We start from the raw sequence: 15,502 nt of genomic DNA on the forward strand, positions 1-15,502 counted from the left end.
GTTTTATATGAATATATATTTTATAAATATTACTTTGATAACAGTATATGATGTTGATTTATATATATATATGTATGAAAATTAATATGAATCCTTCGTTATTTTCAATTTCTGTCTGAGACGGAAAATATATAAATCTCAAGAATTACAAAATATAGTTAATAATAAATATTAGTTTACAACACAAAATTAAAATAAAAAATTATGTATGGGAAGTTAAACTTTATTTTTTAATATAAAAAAAATAGAGCTAGGTTTAAAAATAATATAATAGGTTCCATGCTGACTAGTTTAAAAATATCGCTTTATTAAAATCTCTAAACATCGATATACAAATGAAATCGATACCATTTTAACATCACTAGTATTTTTTGTACATACACACGAATTTAGTGTTTTTGACAGTGCTGCACAGTTTGTTTTAAGTTTGCTTTATTTTATTCCTGAGCTTACGAGCTCAGTAATAAATGTGCGTTCCTAAGAAAAATTAAATATATATATCTCAAATGAATTACAAAACATAAAGTGTAATTCATAAATCCCAATTATTATTTAGTGGTTGGCATGTCTCTTTTGGCTTAGTCGCGCAGAGTCTGGCCCATAGCTCAAAAACTGGTTTCTGTTGACTTCGTTCGTGCGTACCAGCTAACACCTCCAACCACATTCATTCAGTGCCACACACATACACACTCAATCTTATAGCGTTCGTACACATGTAAACAAATTAACTGTAAACAACTGCAAGACCAAGCCCGCGTATTATCCTGCCAGCAAAGCTGCTTGAATTGTTCTTGATTTGCAACTTTTAAATAATTTAAAGAAGAGGATATTTAACCAAATCAAAATGCGTAAGTTTCACTGTAATATTAAATGCTCATAACTCAATGACCTAGTTTTTAAGAAATGATGCAGTTCCGTTTGCATGTGAATTTCGAACATGCAAAGCTCGCGCTGAAACTATCTTACAAACATATATTCATACACACATACAGACAAACAAACAACATTCAAGCATTAATCCGACTTTGTTTAGTACCCTTTTTTACCTTTGGGATATTTATTAATTAATTAATTATATGGGATGGCTTATAGGATTAGATTTTCAATACATAAAAAATATACAATATTTTAAGTGTGTTTTTAAGTAACTTATTTACATTTTTTTGTTAATTTCAAAAAATACTAAAAGGGTCTAGCAAATTTTCAGCAAATAACGAAAGTACAAATACGCGTGAAACAATGCACAAAGGTAATCTGAAAAATTAACGATCTTAGCGTAAAGATGAAAGAAAATACATGTACTAAAATTAATGGTAATTTATTTTTATTAAACTATTGTTTACCCAAAAAATTTTCAGGTTACACTTGGCCATTTACGACTTACACTTTTCTACAATTCGTTTAGATATTTTTATTATATATACGACTAATTATTGCGTAAATTCATTGAAGTTTTCAAAAATTAGAAAGCATATATTAAAAAATGTATATACTTACTATTTTTGACGTTTATTATGCTTTAATGCTTTAATTAGCGTTAGGTAAATGTTGAGAGTTCACTTCAGTTCGCATTGCAGATGTGAACTTTAGCTCAGCTTTAAGCCGCTCAATTGAACAAAGAAGAACTACAAATTGGCATATGCAATTTATATACACACATATGGACATATATGTGCTTATGTATGTCGTGTGTCACTTGCTGTACGTGACCTTTCAATTGAATACTTCAATTGAACCAGAATAAGACTGTTTAAATTTCGAATTCGAATGACCACTGTCAGTTAGCAGTTGGTCAACAGTTCTGCTGTTCTGCCCAATATCGAAAGAGAGTAAAACTGATAAGCCGTATGAGATAATAAGTTCTTGTTGCTCGCTAACTCTCTCTGCAAACAAACTGGCTCCAACCGCACCTCAGTTCCAGAGAGCAGCAACAACAACGAGCGTTAATTTGCTCAACACGAAATCGAAATTCGTACTCACGCAGACAGAAAACCGCGAGCAGTGAGTGGAGTCGAAGTCGAATGTGAAGAGAGCACGATTGCCGTTGAGTGAGAAGGGCTCACTAGATACACACAAGTAGAATACGCAGGCCAAGAGCGAAGCTTCAGTCTGCTTGTTCCCGGTGACGTCGAAGTGAGCGTGATTCACATATTGTGTTAAGTTTATTAAAAGAAAAAAGAAATGTGAAGTGCGCGGTTAAAGAGCATTAAACATTACTCAACAAACAGCTACGCGAGATCTGAAAAATCGAAATTCAATAGATACTTCGTTGCGCACAATGTCTGGCAAAGGGAATAACAATAATCGTGATCGTATTCGAGATCCACGCGAAGAAATACTGCTCGAAACGAACTTCGAAGACGATGGTGGGGTGCTTACGCGTGCCTATAACAATAATCCCTACCAGAATAGGCGACACAGTGCCTACCAGTCGGATCGCTCCTTGGATAGGTACACTGAACGCGGCGGTGAAGGTAATATACATACTTAAAAATATTACATGGCACAGAATATGGCTTACGCACTATTTTTTGTCTTTGTCCACCTGCATTTCGTGTGCCTTATCACTGCTCTTATCTTGACTATATCTGTTTATGTGTGAGAGTATGTACACATGCGTACCTATGCATGTGTATGTTTACCTCGCACCAATTCGTCACCTAATTACACTTTATTACAAGCACATGCGGAAATTATGTGCTTTAGTTCATATAGTGCATAGCTTACTTTGCTGCACCGTTTATCAACACTGAAATTTAGAACATGCAATATCTGTAATTGTCTAAAAACAAGATTGTAATTTGAATTACATTCGTTACTGATGTTTGTAATGTGAACTGTTTACAATTGGAAAACTTTATATTCTGTTAATTCCTAATCTCATTAACTGATTCTATTGCTAATCTTTTCAGCGGACTGTTGCCAATCATGTATGGCTCGCATACCCTATGCAACGCTAATTGCAACACTTATGTGCCTGCTGGGCGTTGGCATATTCTGTGGCACAATGTATCGAGGAGCATCGCTAACAGTTATTATGATGGATCAAGTCTTCCACCTGCGACTAATATGGTGAGCTAGTTAATGCTGCCTTATTCTGATAACCGTGACTCATACACAACATTTGTATTTCAGGATCGAGGCCGTACAGATGATATTTGTTATAATTGCCGCTGGCATGGCTGCTCTTGGTTTTATGATATTGTTTGTGGGCTTTCTAGCAACGGGTGCGACACGCTATAAGGTTTACCGGGCGTGGCGATCACGCGTCGGCGGTCGCATCTCCTGTGCAGTGCTAATGGGCATTACGTATCTACTTAACTTCGTGTGGACGCTCATTTTATGCTTCTTGGTTGTAGTAACATTTATTTACACCATGTTCTGGAACATGTGTTCGAGTGTCGAGCACTCGCTAAGCTGCATTGATTTGACACAATTTCGTAAGATGAGATTAAAATAATATATTAACTGAAAGTAAAAAATTAAATAAATTTACTCTCACCTACAGATTTCATGTTTCCACCAAACACGAAGCTTGAGGACATGAAAGTATGCGAAAAGTACGAAATCAAGGCATTCTGCAAGGATGGCGTTGAGAACGCTGAGGTTATGTTCATTCTAGCTACGCTGTCCACGCTTTTGGTCATTCTAAGTCTTGTGCACTATCTGATGTGCCTTTCTGCCAATTACGCGCACATTCGTGATCATGAGAAGTTCCAGGAACTGCAAGAAATACAAAATCTTAACGAACTAGAATATAGCGCTACATCGAAAGATCGCTTCTAGGATTTATTTAAAACTATTCGATTCGAGCTTCATCAAAGAAGCACAAAGACACAGAAATGCAACGAAATTCATCTATAGCTTTAGGAGTTTTGTTTTTATTCGAAAATTTGAGTAATCTGTTTTGTTCTTTAAGATATTATTGCTTAATTTATTGTTCAATATATTTTAATATAAATTTAGGCACATAATGCCAATGAAAGACACACAAATTTACACACTTTTAGAACTGTATTTATATATACATCTACATCATATAAGTATCGCAATTATGAACAGTGTAACTTTTCCTGCCCACCACTGCGAAACATTCCAATAGAGGTTTTAAACTAATCTAACGTTCAAATGTTCTTACAATGAACGAAAGAATATATTTTCCGTCCACAAATGCTTATTTGTAATTGGCTTAGATCACCCTAAATATCAGAATTATTTTTATTTAGCTTAATTTTTTTACGCCAGTTTATGTTTTTTGTTTTTAAATTCATACAACTAACATAAGATCAATCAATCAATATATTCGTAAACTTTTAAGTACGCATGCTTATTCATATATATAAGTTTACATAATTACGCATTAATTATATATTAATATACATATGTATATAATTGCATATAAATAAAGAAATTTTAATAATTTACGCAGACTATAAAAATTGCATTTTTATATTTGCAGAATTACCGTAAATGTAAAACATATTGTACGCCCACTTTACCTATTTAAAACAGCGTCAAGCGGTAAAAAATAAACGGTTGCATTTATTGTGCTATCGATTAATAAATTATTTATAAATGTAAATGTATGTTTAGAGCATAATGGACTCAGCCTGATTGCTTAGTATTTATTTCAGCATTATTCTTTCTTTTATCGATCACTAATATACACACATCTTTTTTTCAGATTGGACGATATATCGATAGAAATCGATTGGTATCTAGTTATTTCGTAAGATACTAATAAATAACAGATGCGAATATATTAAACACTTATATAGTTTTAAAAACAATGTTACGAAAACTCAATGCTCCAACGACTAATTTGGTGGTTAGTATTATCACTTTAAAAATATAGATGCAGACTAATTTTTGGTTTAATTTGCAGCGAACAGCATCGACACGCGTCGAAAAGCTGGAAGAAATTCGTGAACGGTTATCAAAGGGCCCAAATTTTCAAGATTTTATCCGAAATTCGGACGGTGTGAAAGACGACTGGGATAACTACGATGGCAAATTGCGTCGCGAAAAGGGAGAAACCCAACAATTGCGTCTGCCTCCATGGTTAAAGACAACAATCCCAATGGGCAAGAATTATGCTAAGATTAAATCTCAGCTACGAGACTTGAAGCTGTCCACAGTGTGCGAGGAGGCGCGTTGCCCCAACATCGGCGAATGCTGGGGCGGTGGCGAGCATGGAACACAGACGGCGACAATTATGGTAAGTAAGACCTATGCCACCTTTGCTGATAGCTGATAACATATATTTTGTTGATTACAGCTAATGGGGGACACTTGCACGCGCGGCTGTCGCTTCTGCTCGGTAAAAACTGCTCGAGCGCCTCCGCCTTTGGATGTTAACGAACCTGTGAACACGGCCAAAGCAATTTCATCCTGGGGCCTGGATTATATAGTGTTGACATCTGTGGATCGTGATGGTAACGTTCAAACTGATAAAAGCAATAAGTCAGCTATTTAATTTATGTAACACTCGCAGATCTTCCTGATGGCGGCTCCAAACATATTGCAGAGACAGTACGTGAAATTAAAGCACGGTACGCAATAATTGATTGTTGGCTTTAAATATTCTAATTACAAACTTATTTTCTTACAGCAACTCCAACATATTTGTAGAGTGCTTGGTGCCCGATTTTCGTGGAGATTTCGAGTGTGTAAAGACAATTGCGAGTTGCGGTCTTGATGTGTATGCACACAATATAGAAACAGTGGAAAAGCTAACGCCATTTGTACGTGATCGCCGTGCTCACTATAGACAAACACTTCAAGTGTTGCGCGAGGCCAAGAAGTTCAATCCGAATCTCATTACAAAGAGTTCCATAATGCTGGGTCTAGGCGAAACGGATGCAGAAGTAGAGCAAACAATGTTAGATTTGCGAGAAGTTGGCGTCGAGTGCTTGACCCTTGGTCAGTATATGCAGCCTACAAAGAGGCACCTCAAAGTCATCGAGTATGTTACGCCGGAGAAATTTAAGCATTGGGAGCAGCGAGGCAATGAGCTAGGTTTTCTTTATACTGCCAGTGGACCTCTTGTGCGTAGCTCTTACAAAGCTGGCGAGTTCTTCATTACGAGCATCCTAGCAAATCGTAGAAAATCGGTTTAACTGAATGGAACTCAGATTGATTCAAATTTATTTGTTTGTACATACATAAATTTGTTAATAAATTGTTAAATATATAGCTTAATAATACCCAAAAATATTCTATACTATTATATAAAATTTAATCACATTTATAATATAGAAATATTAAACTTCGCGTTAAATACAAGGATATGTATTCAATAAGTTTCACCGCACTTGCTTATAAGCTCTATATAAATACAATAATAATATATATATATATATACAAACGTAGATACAAAAGTACCACTCGATGATCGGATTTCGACTACTTTAAACGATTAGCATTTAACATGTCGAATTATGCGCTTTCGTTGATAGTGTTGCCATTATCACGTAAAATACAAAAACTATTTAGATATCTGTCGTATTATGTACTTTATTTTATTTTCTTATTTATTTTGTGTATAGGTTGTCATTATAGAATAACAATTCTTGATATGTTATTAAATATCATTACAAAATATTTGTTTCATCATTGATAGCTTATCAATCCAATGCTATTCAAGGCTAGAAAAATTAGTTGCTTTCGGTATATTATAAATACTAAAATATTTTTTTTACCTCCGATTTTATTTGGGCACACTTAAGCTACGTTTTTTTCGTTTTATCTATTGTGTGACCATTTGTCGTTGTTTTTAGTTGAAAGTGCATAAAAGAAGTTCATCGTAAACTCATAAGGCAATACATACGTTGTAAAATAACTAATTACTAAACGAAATATATACTAATGTCTGCATACAGAACGTTAAAAAAGAAATGCAGATATGAAATAAAATAAGCTGTATATGTATGCAGTTTGCTGTATTTATGTGTACGTACATATGCATGCATACATATGTAATCTGGATATGTATGCGTGTGTGGTAGTGCGTTTTTGTTTTTACACACAGTGTTGGAGTGTGTGTGCGTATGTGTGTATGTGCGACACAAAGAGTAGGAAGTCTACGAATTTTTAACCCATTAGTGCTTAACTGTAAATGCAGGAGCAACTAAATGATCATGTGTGGTCAAAAAGTAAAAATTAATACGTGAATTTACGCGAGTATGTCGTAAATAAATAAATAAATGTATATATATGTATATTTATACTTATATATAAATGCACATACATATACATATACTACATCAGAGACGACCATGGAAGAGCAACGCAAGCGTGCCAATGTATTGGTGTTCACCAACAGCAGCTTTGTTTCCACTTTGTTTTTGTTTTGAATGCAATTGTTCCCTTTCTGGCACACTCTTAGCTCGGTGCTCGGCTCGTTTCTGTTAAAAACCCGATTGTGCTCGGGCTTCTTTTTGGCTATGCATACCCGAACCAGTATTATTACAAGTAGTAAATGCATTTTAACACATACATGCAGCATAAATGCATGGCCTATATGTATGCATGTATGTGGGTACACCAATTTTCATAAGATTGGGGTACATATTGTGTACATCATTGATGAAGACACATGCAGACTTACATGTGTATATAAAATATAAATTGACAAATGTGTATGTGTGTGCTATTAATTAATAAATATTAAAAAGAAATATATATATATTTATTTAGAATATGAAAATCTTTAGTTGCGTTGCAATCGTAACTTCGAAAGTTTAGTATATCATACGTATTTATGTATAAAATAGATTCATCTGACTATTTTGTTGCCGATCAAATACACAGATTAAATACAAATTAATTTCAATAGATTGAAATATGAAACATATAGATACTATAATCCCTTTTATTGCACACATGGCAAACATAAAAGATAAGAAAATCTACAGCGTGCTGCGTAGTAAAATATAAACGCATTTTTGTTCACAATAGATTCTCAATGATTAGCAAATATTTTGTGAACTTTTCACAGCTTGAAAAATTATAAATGTAAATTTATTATATAATATTAATTTATATAAATATAAACAAATATACGTATATTGACAATTGATGCGATTTAAATTACATTAAATTTAATTATCTTTCTCTTGGCAGTGGATCGGAGCTCATTGTTATCAACGATCCCAAGATCCAGAGTCAGCGTGGCGGGTGATTAACAGATAAAAAGTAGGCCGATACGGATTGGACAGACGTGAAGAGTGGAGTGGAGTGGTGGCTACTTGTTGCCGTGCGGATCCTAAAAAGTACTCAAAATTGATAGAAAGAACAGAAAGGCTGCTGCAACTGGTGCCTCAGCCGGGGACCAGCCGCCGCGCAAAAAGGGACGTCGCTCAGGTGGATCAAATTCAGTTTCTGCTGTAGACTCAAACGCAGCGTCTACGTCTAGAGCAGCGCAACAGCAACAGCAACAGCTACAGAGCAACAGAAGTGAATCACGACAAAGCAAAAGCAATACGGACGCAAGTAGACTGCAATCAAATTCCACAACGTCCCCAACGGACACCTCCAATACACACAACTGCAACAGCAATAGCAATACTAACAGCAACAACAACATAAACGACAACAACAACGATTCTGGCATGAATATGCAGAATACGACAGCGTTGTCGCCCTCCACAACACAAGGAGTTGCCGGCGGCACCTCAGAAGGTTCTAGCACCGCTGTGGAGCTGCCCGTAGGCAGCGACAATGTCACCAACGACACTGGTGCCGGGGGCGATGGGGCAGCCGATGAAATTGCCCAACCCTCGAGCGGCCATAGCAATAATACGACAAACGGCCATGATGTAAAGCACAATGGTTTCGCAGCAAATAACAATGGCAGCAATAATGTTTGTGCAGTGGACGGTGAAAACAATCGAGAGAATAATAGCGGATACAGTGGCATTCATTTGGACAAGTCAAATCAAGAGATTATACGCCTCATTGGCCAATATCTGCACGACGTTGGTCTCGAGAAGTCGGTAAAGACTTTAATGGTGGAATCCAACTGTTACTTGGAGCATCCGTCGGCCACAAAGTTCAGGGAACATGTTCTTGTGGGTGACTGGAATAAAGCAGACGCTGATCTAAAGGTAGGTGTTTAGAACTTATGTATATCCATTAAGAATGTTTATATACAGTACGGATATGCGAGCATCTACTAGATGACATAAATGATGATGATATTTCATATAATATCTATACTTAATATTTGCACAACTCTAATCATCTTTTCTTTTATTAAGCTGGCCTTCAACATCTTACTATAATCTTATTTTCAGGACTTGGAGCCATTGATTGATAATGGCAAATCATCAACAATAATAACGGAAATGAAATTCATTTTGCTAGAGCAGAAATACTTGGAGCATTTGGATGATGGCAATCCGTTGGATGCATTGCACGTGCTGCGCAGCGAACTGACGCCACTGCAGCACAACATTTCGCGTGTGCATCAATTATCCTCTTATATGATGTGTTCGACCAATCATGACCTCTACCAGCGCGCCAAATGGGAGGGCAAGGGCATAACATCGCGTGCACTTGTGATGGAACGTTTGCAGACATTTATGCCGCCATCGGTGATGATGTCGCCGCGTCGCCTGCGCACGTTGCTTCAGCAGGCGGTAGAGCTGCAGAGCCAAGACTGCCCTTTTCACGATATGGCTTGGGAGACAAACCTGCAGACGGTGTCGCTGCTAACAGATCATTGTTGCACCACAGATGGCTTTCCCATGCAGACAATACAAGTACTGACCGATCATTGTGACGAGGTCTGGTTCTGTAAGTTCTCGCCTGATGGCCTTAAGTTGGCAACGGGCAGCAAAGACTCCACTGTGATCATCTGGGATGTAGATCCATACAAACTGACGCTCAAAAATCGTCGTGTGCTCGACGGTCAGGCGCAGTTGAACGTTAGCTTCGTCAGCTGGAGTCCGGACTCAAAGCTTATTCTAGTGGGCGGTACCGAGGACTCGCACGAGCTTTTTATCTGGAATGTAGACGATGGCAAGTTGGTTGTGAAGTTCTCGCAATCCCTCGACGATAGCCTGGCCTGTGGCACATTCAGCCGTGATGGCAATCATTTTGTCTGCGGTGGCCAAAAAGGCCAACTATATCTGTGCGATCTGAACGGCACATTAATCGACTCATGGGAGGGAGTACGTGTAAATAGCGTCGCCTTTCGTGCAGATAACAAAACTATATTGGCAGCCGATAATCATTATCGCATAAGAGGGTGAGTATTAACATATAACAGATATATTCTAGTTTATAATATTCCAATTGAATTGCAGCTATAATTTCGATAACCCACGCTCGGACTTTGATATACTGCGAGAGCCGCATCCAATTATGACATTTAGCATCAATTCGGCCGATCGCTTGGCTTTGTTGAATGTGTCCAATCAGGGCTTGCATCTATGGGATATCGAGGATAAGTGTCTGGTGCGTCGTTTTCAGGGCATACGACAAAGCAACTTTGCTATTCACTCCTGCTTTGGCGGGGTAAACGAGAGCTTTGTAGCGAGCGGTAGCGAGGATAAGGTTGTGTATATTTGGCATCTCAAGCGTGAGGAGCCATTGGCCAAGCTGATCGGTCACACCAAGACGGTTAACTGCGTGTCCTGGAATCCAGTCTATCCGTCCTTACTGGCCAGCGCTAGCGACGATGCCACCGTTCGTATTTGGGGCCCTAAACCGACGGGCAGCAATGCAACGACAGAGAGTGACGATTGCTCATCCAGTTCATCGTCGTCCTCGTGGAACATGACCTAAACCCGCAATTTGCTTAACGAGTTATTTATGTGGTGTCTGCGCAGTAGAGGTTTGCAATATGAAAATGGGGTTTATTAGTCAAAAGAAAAAAGTCAGAATCTATAGCTATAAACGAATACTTGTTAATTCTAAACTATATGCAATCGATTTTTTACCACAATCAACTTTCAATCATAATATCCAGCTTAAGTTTCGTCCGTTTCGATTAGTCTTTAGATATTTTCCTATGTTTGTGTGTGTTCAAATCCTCTAATGCGTAAGTCTACATAAATAGGTACGTGATTACTCTGAATTAGTCGTAAGTAAACTCCCAATGTCGATCTAAATGTGGTGCGCATATCCCAGCAATCAGCAACCAGCAGCAAGTTGCAATTTGTTTGCCGGGACGGCGACAAACACAAGACTGCCATTACAAAAAACAATGTGGATGAGCAGCATGACTTACAATTAGCATTAAAGTTATATAAGGTACATTGACATTGTCTCACACATAATCGGACACAAACACAAACGCCTAGACGCGCGTATGTATGGATACTGTTTAAAGCTTTTCGAGAAACAATAGTATTTTTTTTTAAAACTTATTACTCATATGTATGTATATTTATTTACATGCTTATGTATTGTGTATTGGCTTTTAATTATTATCAACTTTCAAAATGTGCCGAACCATTTTGTTTAACATTTGCCATTTTAACTACTTTGTCAACTTCGATTCGCATTGCGTTCGGTTAAAATATATCAATCAGACTGAATACGTTCAGTAATATTTCATATTTTAACTGAATATGGAGGCAAGCGGGCTTTTAATACACTTTTAATTGTTAATTACTTATTGATTTAGGGCTGTAGTCGCATCTCACGTTAAACAGACTTTAGTTTCGACATTAACTGATGTTTGTTGTTAACAAAGTTTAACCAAATTACTGATATAACGAAAACCCCAATTTTATTTTATAATCAATACATGCAATAATGATAGCGCTATTTACATACATATGTAATTCAAATTTGACCATAAATTAATTGGTAATAATGCATTAGGAAAAAGAAACACTTTTACCATTGATCAAAATAAATGATATTGCCGTCTTTTTCCAATTTGTTTTGTATTTTATTGTATTCTAAATATATATGTAACGATCTGTGGTGTGGAAGGAAACCTATTTTTTAAAATCTCCGCAAAATTTGTTATCGATAACTAATAAGCGATAGTTAATGCCAATCAGCTGTTCTTAAAATTAACACTGAACTGTAAAACAACAACCTTAGGCCGAAAACAACATTTGAAGAATACGTATTTAATAATTTTTACAGAAATGGCTTCTGTAGGAGATGGTAAAGTTAGTTTGCGGAAATTCGAGTACCCAATGTGTGCAGTTGAGGCACTTACTCGATTAGGTCAGTACAAATACATCGATTCCTTATCCGCCTCTTGTATGCAATGTTTATGTCTTGTTGCAGAGACTCTCATTGCAAGCCGAAATAAACAGAACTTGGCAATGCAAATCATTTCCGAATTCATATTTCTGGAACGTGCCAAGGATGGAGATGTGCGCAAAATGCAAACAGGGGGCATTAGTCAAATGAATATCTATCAAGAGTTCCAATTGATTCTCGCCCTCATTGATTACTTCTCAAGGCCTGGCCGGGATGATACACGCAATGCGATATTTCTCTCTCTATTTGGGAGTCATTTGACGCCACAGCGATCTAGGCTTCTATCTAGACTAATAAGCACTGCGGTATCGGGCTCGGTAGCCCCACTGCTCTCTTCGGCTGGCACATGGATGCAACAAGTGGGCTGCAAGACGCCGCCTAGCTTAGAGGTTGCCCAGAACATAGTGAGCGACTTTATTTCGTTTTCGCGCAAAACTCCTGAGCAACTAAGACATCTACCCTTGGTAGGTCCGCACTTTGCTGCTAATTTTATGGTGGCCGTGGCTGATCTCTACCTAAATGAGAAGCGTAGCGGCGCTCTGACACCACCACCAGATGCACTACTAGATGTAATTACAGAATGGACGACAGAGAATCCGCAGCTCTGCCAGGCACCACAACAGTCGCTTGTTTTACCTGCTGGCGCCATTGCCATGCCGTTTGCGACCCCGCTGGCTGGTTTGTTGCGCTGGGTGGTATTAGCCCCATTGGTCTCGAATCGACAGGCTTATAGCAATTTGCATTTATCATTGCTTCACACACTACTAAAAACAGTCAACAACGGCGAGTCAACGCCTTTGCATGCTCAGGATCTAATGCAGATTGTAACATCTTTACAAAAGTACTGCGCTCGTCTCACTGAGACGAAAGTAGCGCCTGAAGAGGATGCCGCCTATCAAAAATGCATGGAACGCTTTGCTCAAGCCGTGCAAATAGCGTTGGCCTCCAACTACATCACAAATCATATCCAGTTGCTGTGCGTGCTGGAGACTCTGCCGCACCATGCACTAATGAATATTGTGCTAGCTGCTCATAAAAAAGTTTAGTTAGTAATTACAAAATAGATACGTATTCAATAAGTTATCTTTATATAGATTTTCTATTAAATTTCAAATATTTTCTAAATGTTTCTACATTTAATTAAATTCTGTTGCTTTGTGTCAATTGTGATTTCATGTGAATATATTAGAGAGGCTAAATAGGTAAGTTAAAGTACTTCTTTATATCTCTGTGCCTCAAGTGAGAATCGCATAGAAAGGTGGTGGCTAACTGTTTCTTTATCGCTGTCAATGACTTATTTAAGAGTCTTATAACAGAGTTTTTTAAATTAATTTAGAAATGCTGCCAGACTATCAAAACTTTGGCTAGGACTTCAGTGCGCAGGACCTCCAAGCGAGTAAATTGAAAAAGGAAAATCAATACAGCGAAGTTCTCGCATTGTGCTGTTTATTTTGGAAAAAAGCTGCTTATACAGATAAATAAAATTGTTGCATACTTTAGAGGATGCAATGAATCCAGTGCCAAATCGTGATTTTATGGAGGTGCACCCGCTGCATCAGCACCAGCCGCATTGCAAGCAGCAATGCTTTGTGTTCACTGAGATCGCGGACATTGAGCTGCCAGCGGAGATAACTAAGTTCGGTGGGGGCAATGAGAAGCTGCATTGCGCCAATGGCGGCATCCCGAGCTACAATTGCAAGAAGGACTCCTGCAGTGAGTCGTCCGCCGAGCGACCGGGTAGTGCGCGGGGTCGAAAGATTTTGGTAGGCGTTTGCGTGGTTCTAGTGTGCATTGCCATGGCTGGTGGCATTCCATTGGCACTTCAGTTGCGCTCCTCGTCGCTGCTGGAGGCACGTTTGGCATTCATTCGACGGCTTCTGACGGAATCACCTCTGATTGAGGGCGCCTGGAAGCCGCCAAGTGATGTGAAGCTAAACAGCAGCGGCATGACCGATATAAGGCAAAATCATATTGGTGCCGTGTTGTGGCCCATTGCAGTGCACTGCGGCGCCCAGTACCTGGATGCAGTGCAGCTGGTGCTGGAGGGCATCGATGAGGCGAAACGCATCACGGCTGCCACCAACTCCATGCACATTGTGGAGTCTGCCGATGAGATGGAACAGACACATATCAGAGGCGAGGTGGCTGTGCTTATGGGCATCGGCGGCGGCCACGCCCTGGGCACCAGCCTGGCCGTTCTGCGTTCGCTCTACCTGCTGGGCGCACGATTCGTTTCAATTACCAGCTTGGAGTGCACCACGCCTTGGGCTTCAGCTGCCATCAGGAGAAGGGACTATCTAATCGAAGAGAATGCGACCAATTCGCTTAATGAATTCGGCAAGGTGAATGCAAATAGATTGAATGATGTTTTTATTAAATTTTTCTTCTTAAAATTATGTATTTATGTATTTTTGTTGTTCATAAATTTCTCTCGATACACGCTTTCAGTACTTTTTTAAAGACTTTCAAATAAACTTTTGGCTTTTATTACTTTTCAGACAATGCTATTCGAAATGAATCGCCTGGGCATGTTGGTGGAGATATCGCAGCTGAGTGAGACGGCAATGATAATAGCCCTGCGCACCGCCAAGGCACCTGTTCTTCTGATGAATGCTGCTCCGCTTTCCATGTGTAATGGCACCAACGTGGCTTCTATACCGGACCATGTGCTCAGGTAAGCTGTCAGTCTGGAATTCAGAATCTCTGTTATTTACTGAAAACATTTCAGTTTGCTGCCCGAAAATGGTGGAGTTATTCTACTGAATTTGGAGCGCTGTGGAGATCGACCAATTAATGTGAGGGAGGCAATAATTGCCATTAACTATGTACGAAAGGTGGCTGGTGTGGATCACATTGGCCTGGGTGGTGCTCCCAAGAGTTATGCTCTATTGCTGGCAGAGCTGGCTCGAGATCGAGTCTGGGGCAATGCGGCGATCAAGAAACTGGTTGGCGGAAATGTAATGAGAATTCTGCGCGAAATTGAAGCGCTCAAAAATCGTTTGCCCCTATACGAGGAATGGATACCCCACGAGTCGATCGAAAGCAATTCATATTGCCGCTATCCAGAGACATAAGTATCTAATTGATATGTTTCTTGTTTTTTGATTTTATATTTTATGACTTCAGTCAGTCAAATATTTTCTGCAAGTAGCTTGCTAAACTTTAGATAAATAAATCATACGATTACATAGATTAATAATTATGTTTGTCATTCATTATTATCGTTTAAAAATAAAATTTAACTTACTTAAATATCTAATTAAACAAAAAC

At 38.4% G+C, this 15,502-nt stretch overlaps 5 protein-coding genes across 7 annotated transcripts; all 5 read left to right on the forward strand.

The window, feature by feature from the left end:
- The first annotated feature begins 397 nt into the window (after positions 1–397).
- Positions 398–4,222, forward strand: LOC111605743 (neuronal membrane glycoprotein M6-a). Of its 3 annotated transcripts, XM_023324447.2 has the most exons (5): positions 398–469; positions 557–848; positions 2,913–3,072; positions 3,136–3,440; positions 3,509–4,219. In XM_023324447.2, the coding sequence occupies exons 2-5, from the start codon at positions 845–847 to the stop codon at positions 3,784–3,786; spliced, it is 747 nt and encodes a 248-aa protein (XP_023180215.1). In that variant the 5' UTR covers positions 398–469; positions 557–844; the 3' UTR covers positions 3,787–4,219. The 3 variants fall into 3 exon arrangements, with proteins under 3 accessions (XP_023180215.1, XP_023180214.1, XP_023180213.1); XM_023324446.2 differs by having other exon boundaries at positions 399–848; XM_023324445.2 differs by lacking the exons at positions 398–469; positions 557–848 and adding an exon at positions 2,084–2,474 and having other exon boundaries at positions 3,509–4,222.
- Positions 4,223–4,680: 458 nt separating this feature from the next.
- Positions 4,681–6,203, forward strand: LOC111591861 (lipoyl synthase, mitochondrial). The gene is made up of 5 exons (XM_023303742.2): positions 4,681–4,828; positions 4,886–5,218; positions 5,279–5,435; positions 5,495–5,552; positions 5,612–6,203. The coding sequence occupies exons 1-5, from the start codon at positions 4,790–4,792 to the stop codon at positions 6,117–6,119; spliced, it is 1,095 nt and encodes a 364-aa protein (XP_023159510.2). The 5' UTR covers positions 4,681–4,789; the 3' UTR covers positions 6,120–6,203.
- A 550-nt stretch (positions 6,204–6,753) lies between these two features.
- LOC111591866 (WD repeat-containing protein 26 homolog) lies at positions 6,754–11,791 on the forward strand. The gene is made up of 4 exons (XM_023303748.1): positions 6,754–6,951; positions 8,125–9,107; positions 9,297–10,252; positions 10,311–11,791. The coding sequence occupies exons 2-4, from the start codon at positions 8,613–8,615 to the stop codon at positions 10,789–10,791; spliced, it is 1,932 nt and encodes a 643-aa protein (XP_023159516.1). The 5' UTR covers positions 6,754–6,951; positions 8,125–8,612; the 3' UTR covers positions 10,792–11,791.
- A 252-nt stretch (positions 11,792–12,043) lies between these two features.
- Positions 12,044–13,277, forward strand: LOC111591873 (uncharacterized protein C7orf26 homolog). The gene is made up of 2 exons (XM_023303756.2): positions 12,044–12,192; positions 12,256–13,277. The coding sequence occupies exons 1-2, from the start codon at positions 12,111–12,113 to the stop codon at positions 13,275–13,277; spliced, it is 1,104 nt and encodes a 367-aa protein (XP_023159524.2). The 5' UTR covers positions 12,044–12,110.
- Positions 13,278–13,646: 369 nt separating this feature from the next.
- Positions 13,647–15,349, forward strand: LOC111591863 (dipeptidase 3). Its single transcript, XM_023303745.2, has 3 exons — positions 13,647–14,573; positions 14,730–14,905; positions 14,960–15,349. Exons 1-3 carry the CDS (start codon positions 13,740–13,742, stop codon positions 15,303–15,305), a joined length of 1,356 nt encoding a protein of 451 aa, XP_023159513.1. The 5' UTR covers positions 13,647–13,739; the 3' UTR covers positions 15,306–15,349.
- Positions 15,350–15,502: the final 153 nt, after the last annotated feature.

This window comes from Drosophila hydei, unplaced genomic scaffold (genome assembly GCF_003285905.1).
Source record: "Drosophila hydei strain 15085-1641.00,03,60 unplaced genomic scaffold, DhydRS2 tig00000001-arrow-pilon, whole genome shotgun sequence".
NCBI lineage: Eukaryota > Metazoa > Arthropoda > Insecta > Diptera > Drosophilidae > Drosophila > Drosophila hydei.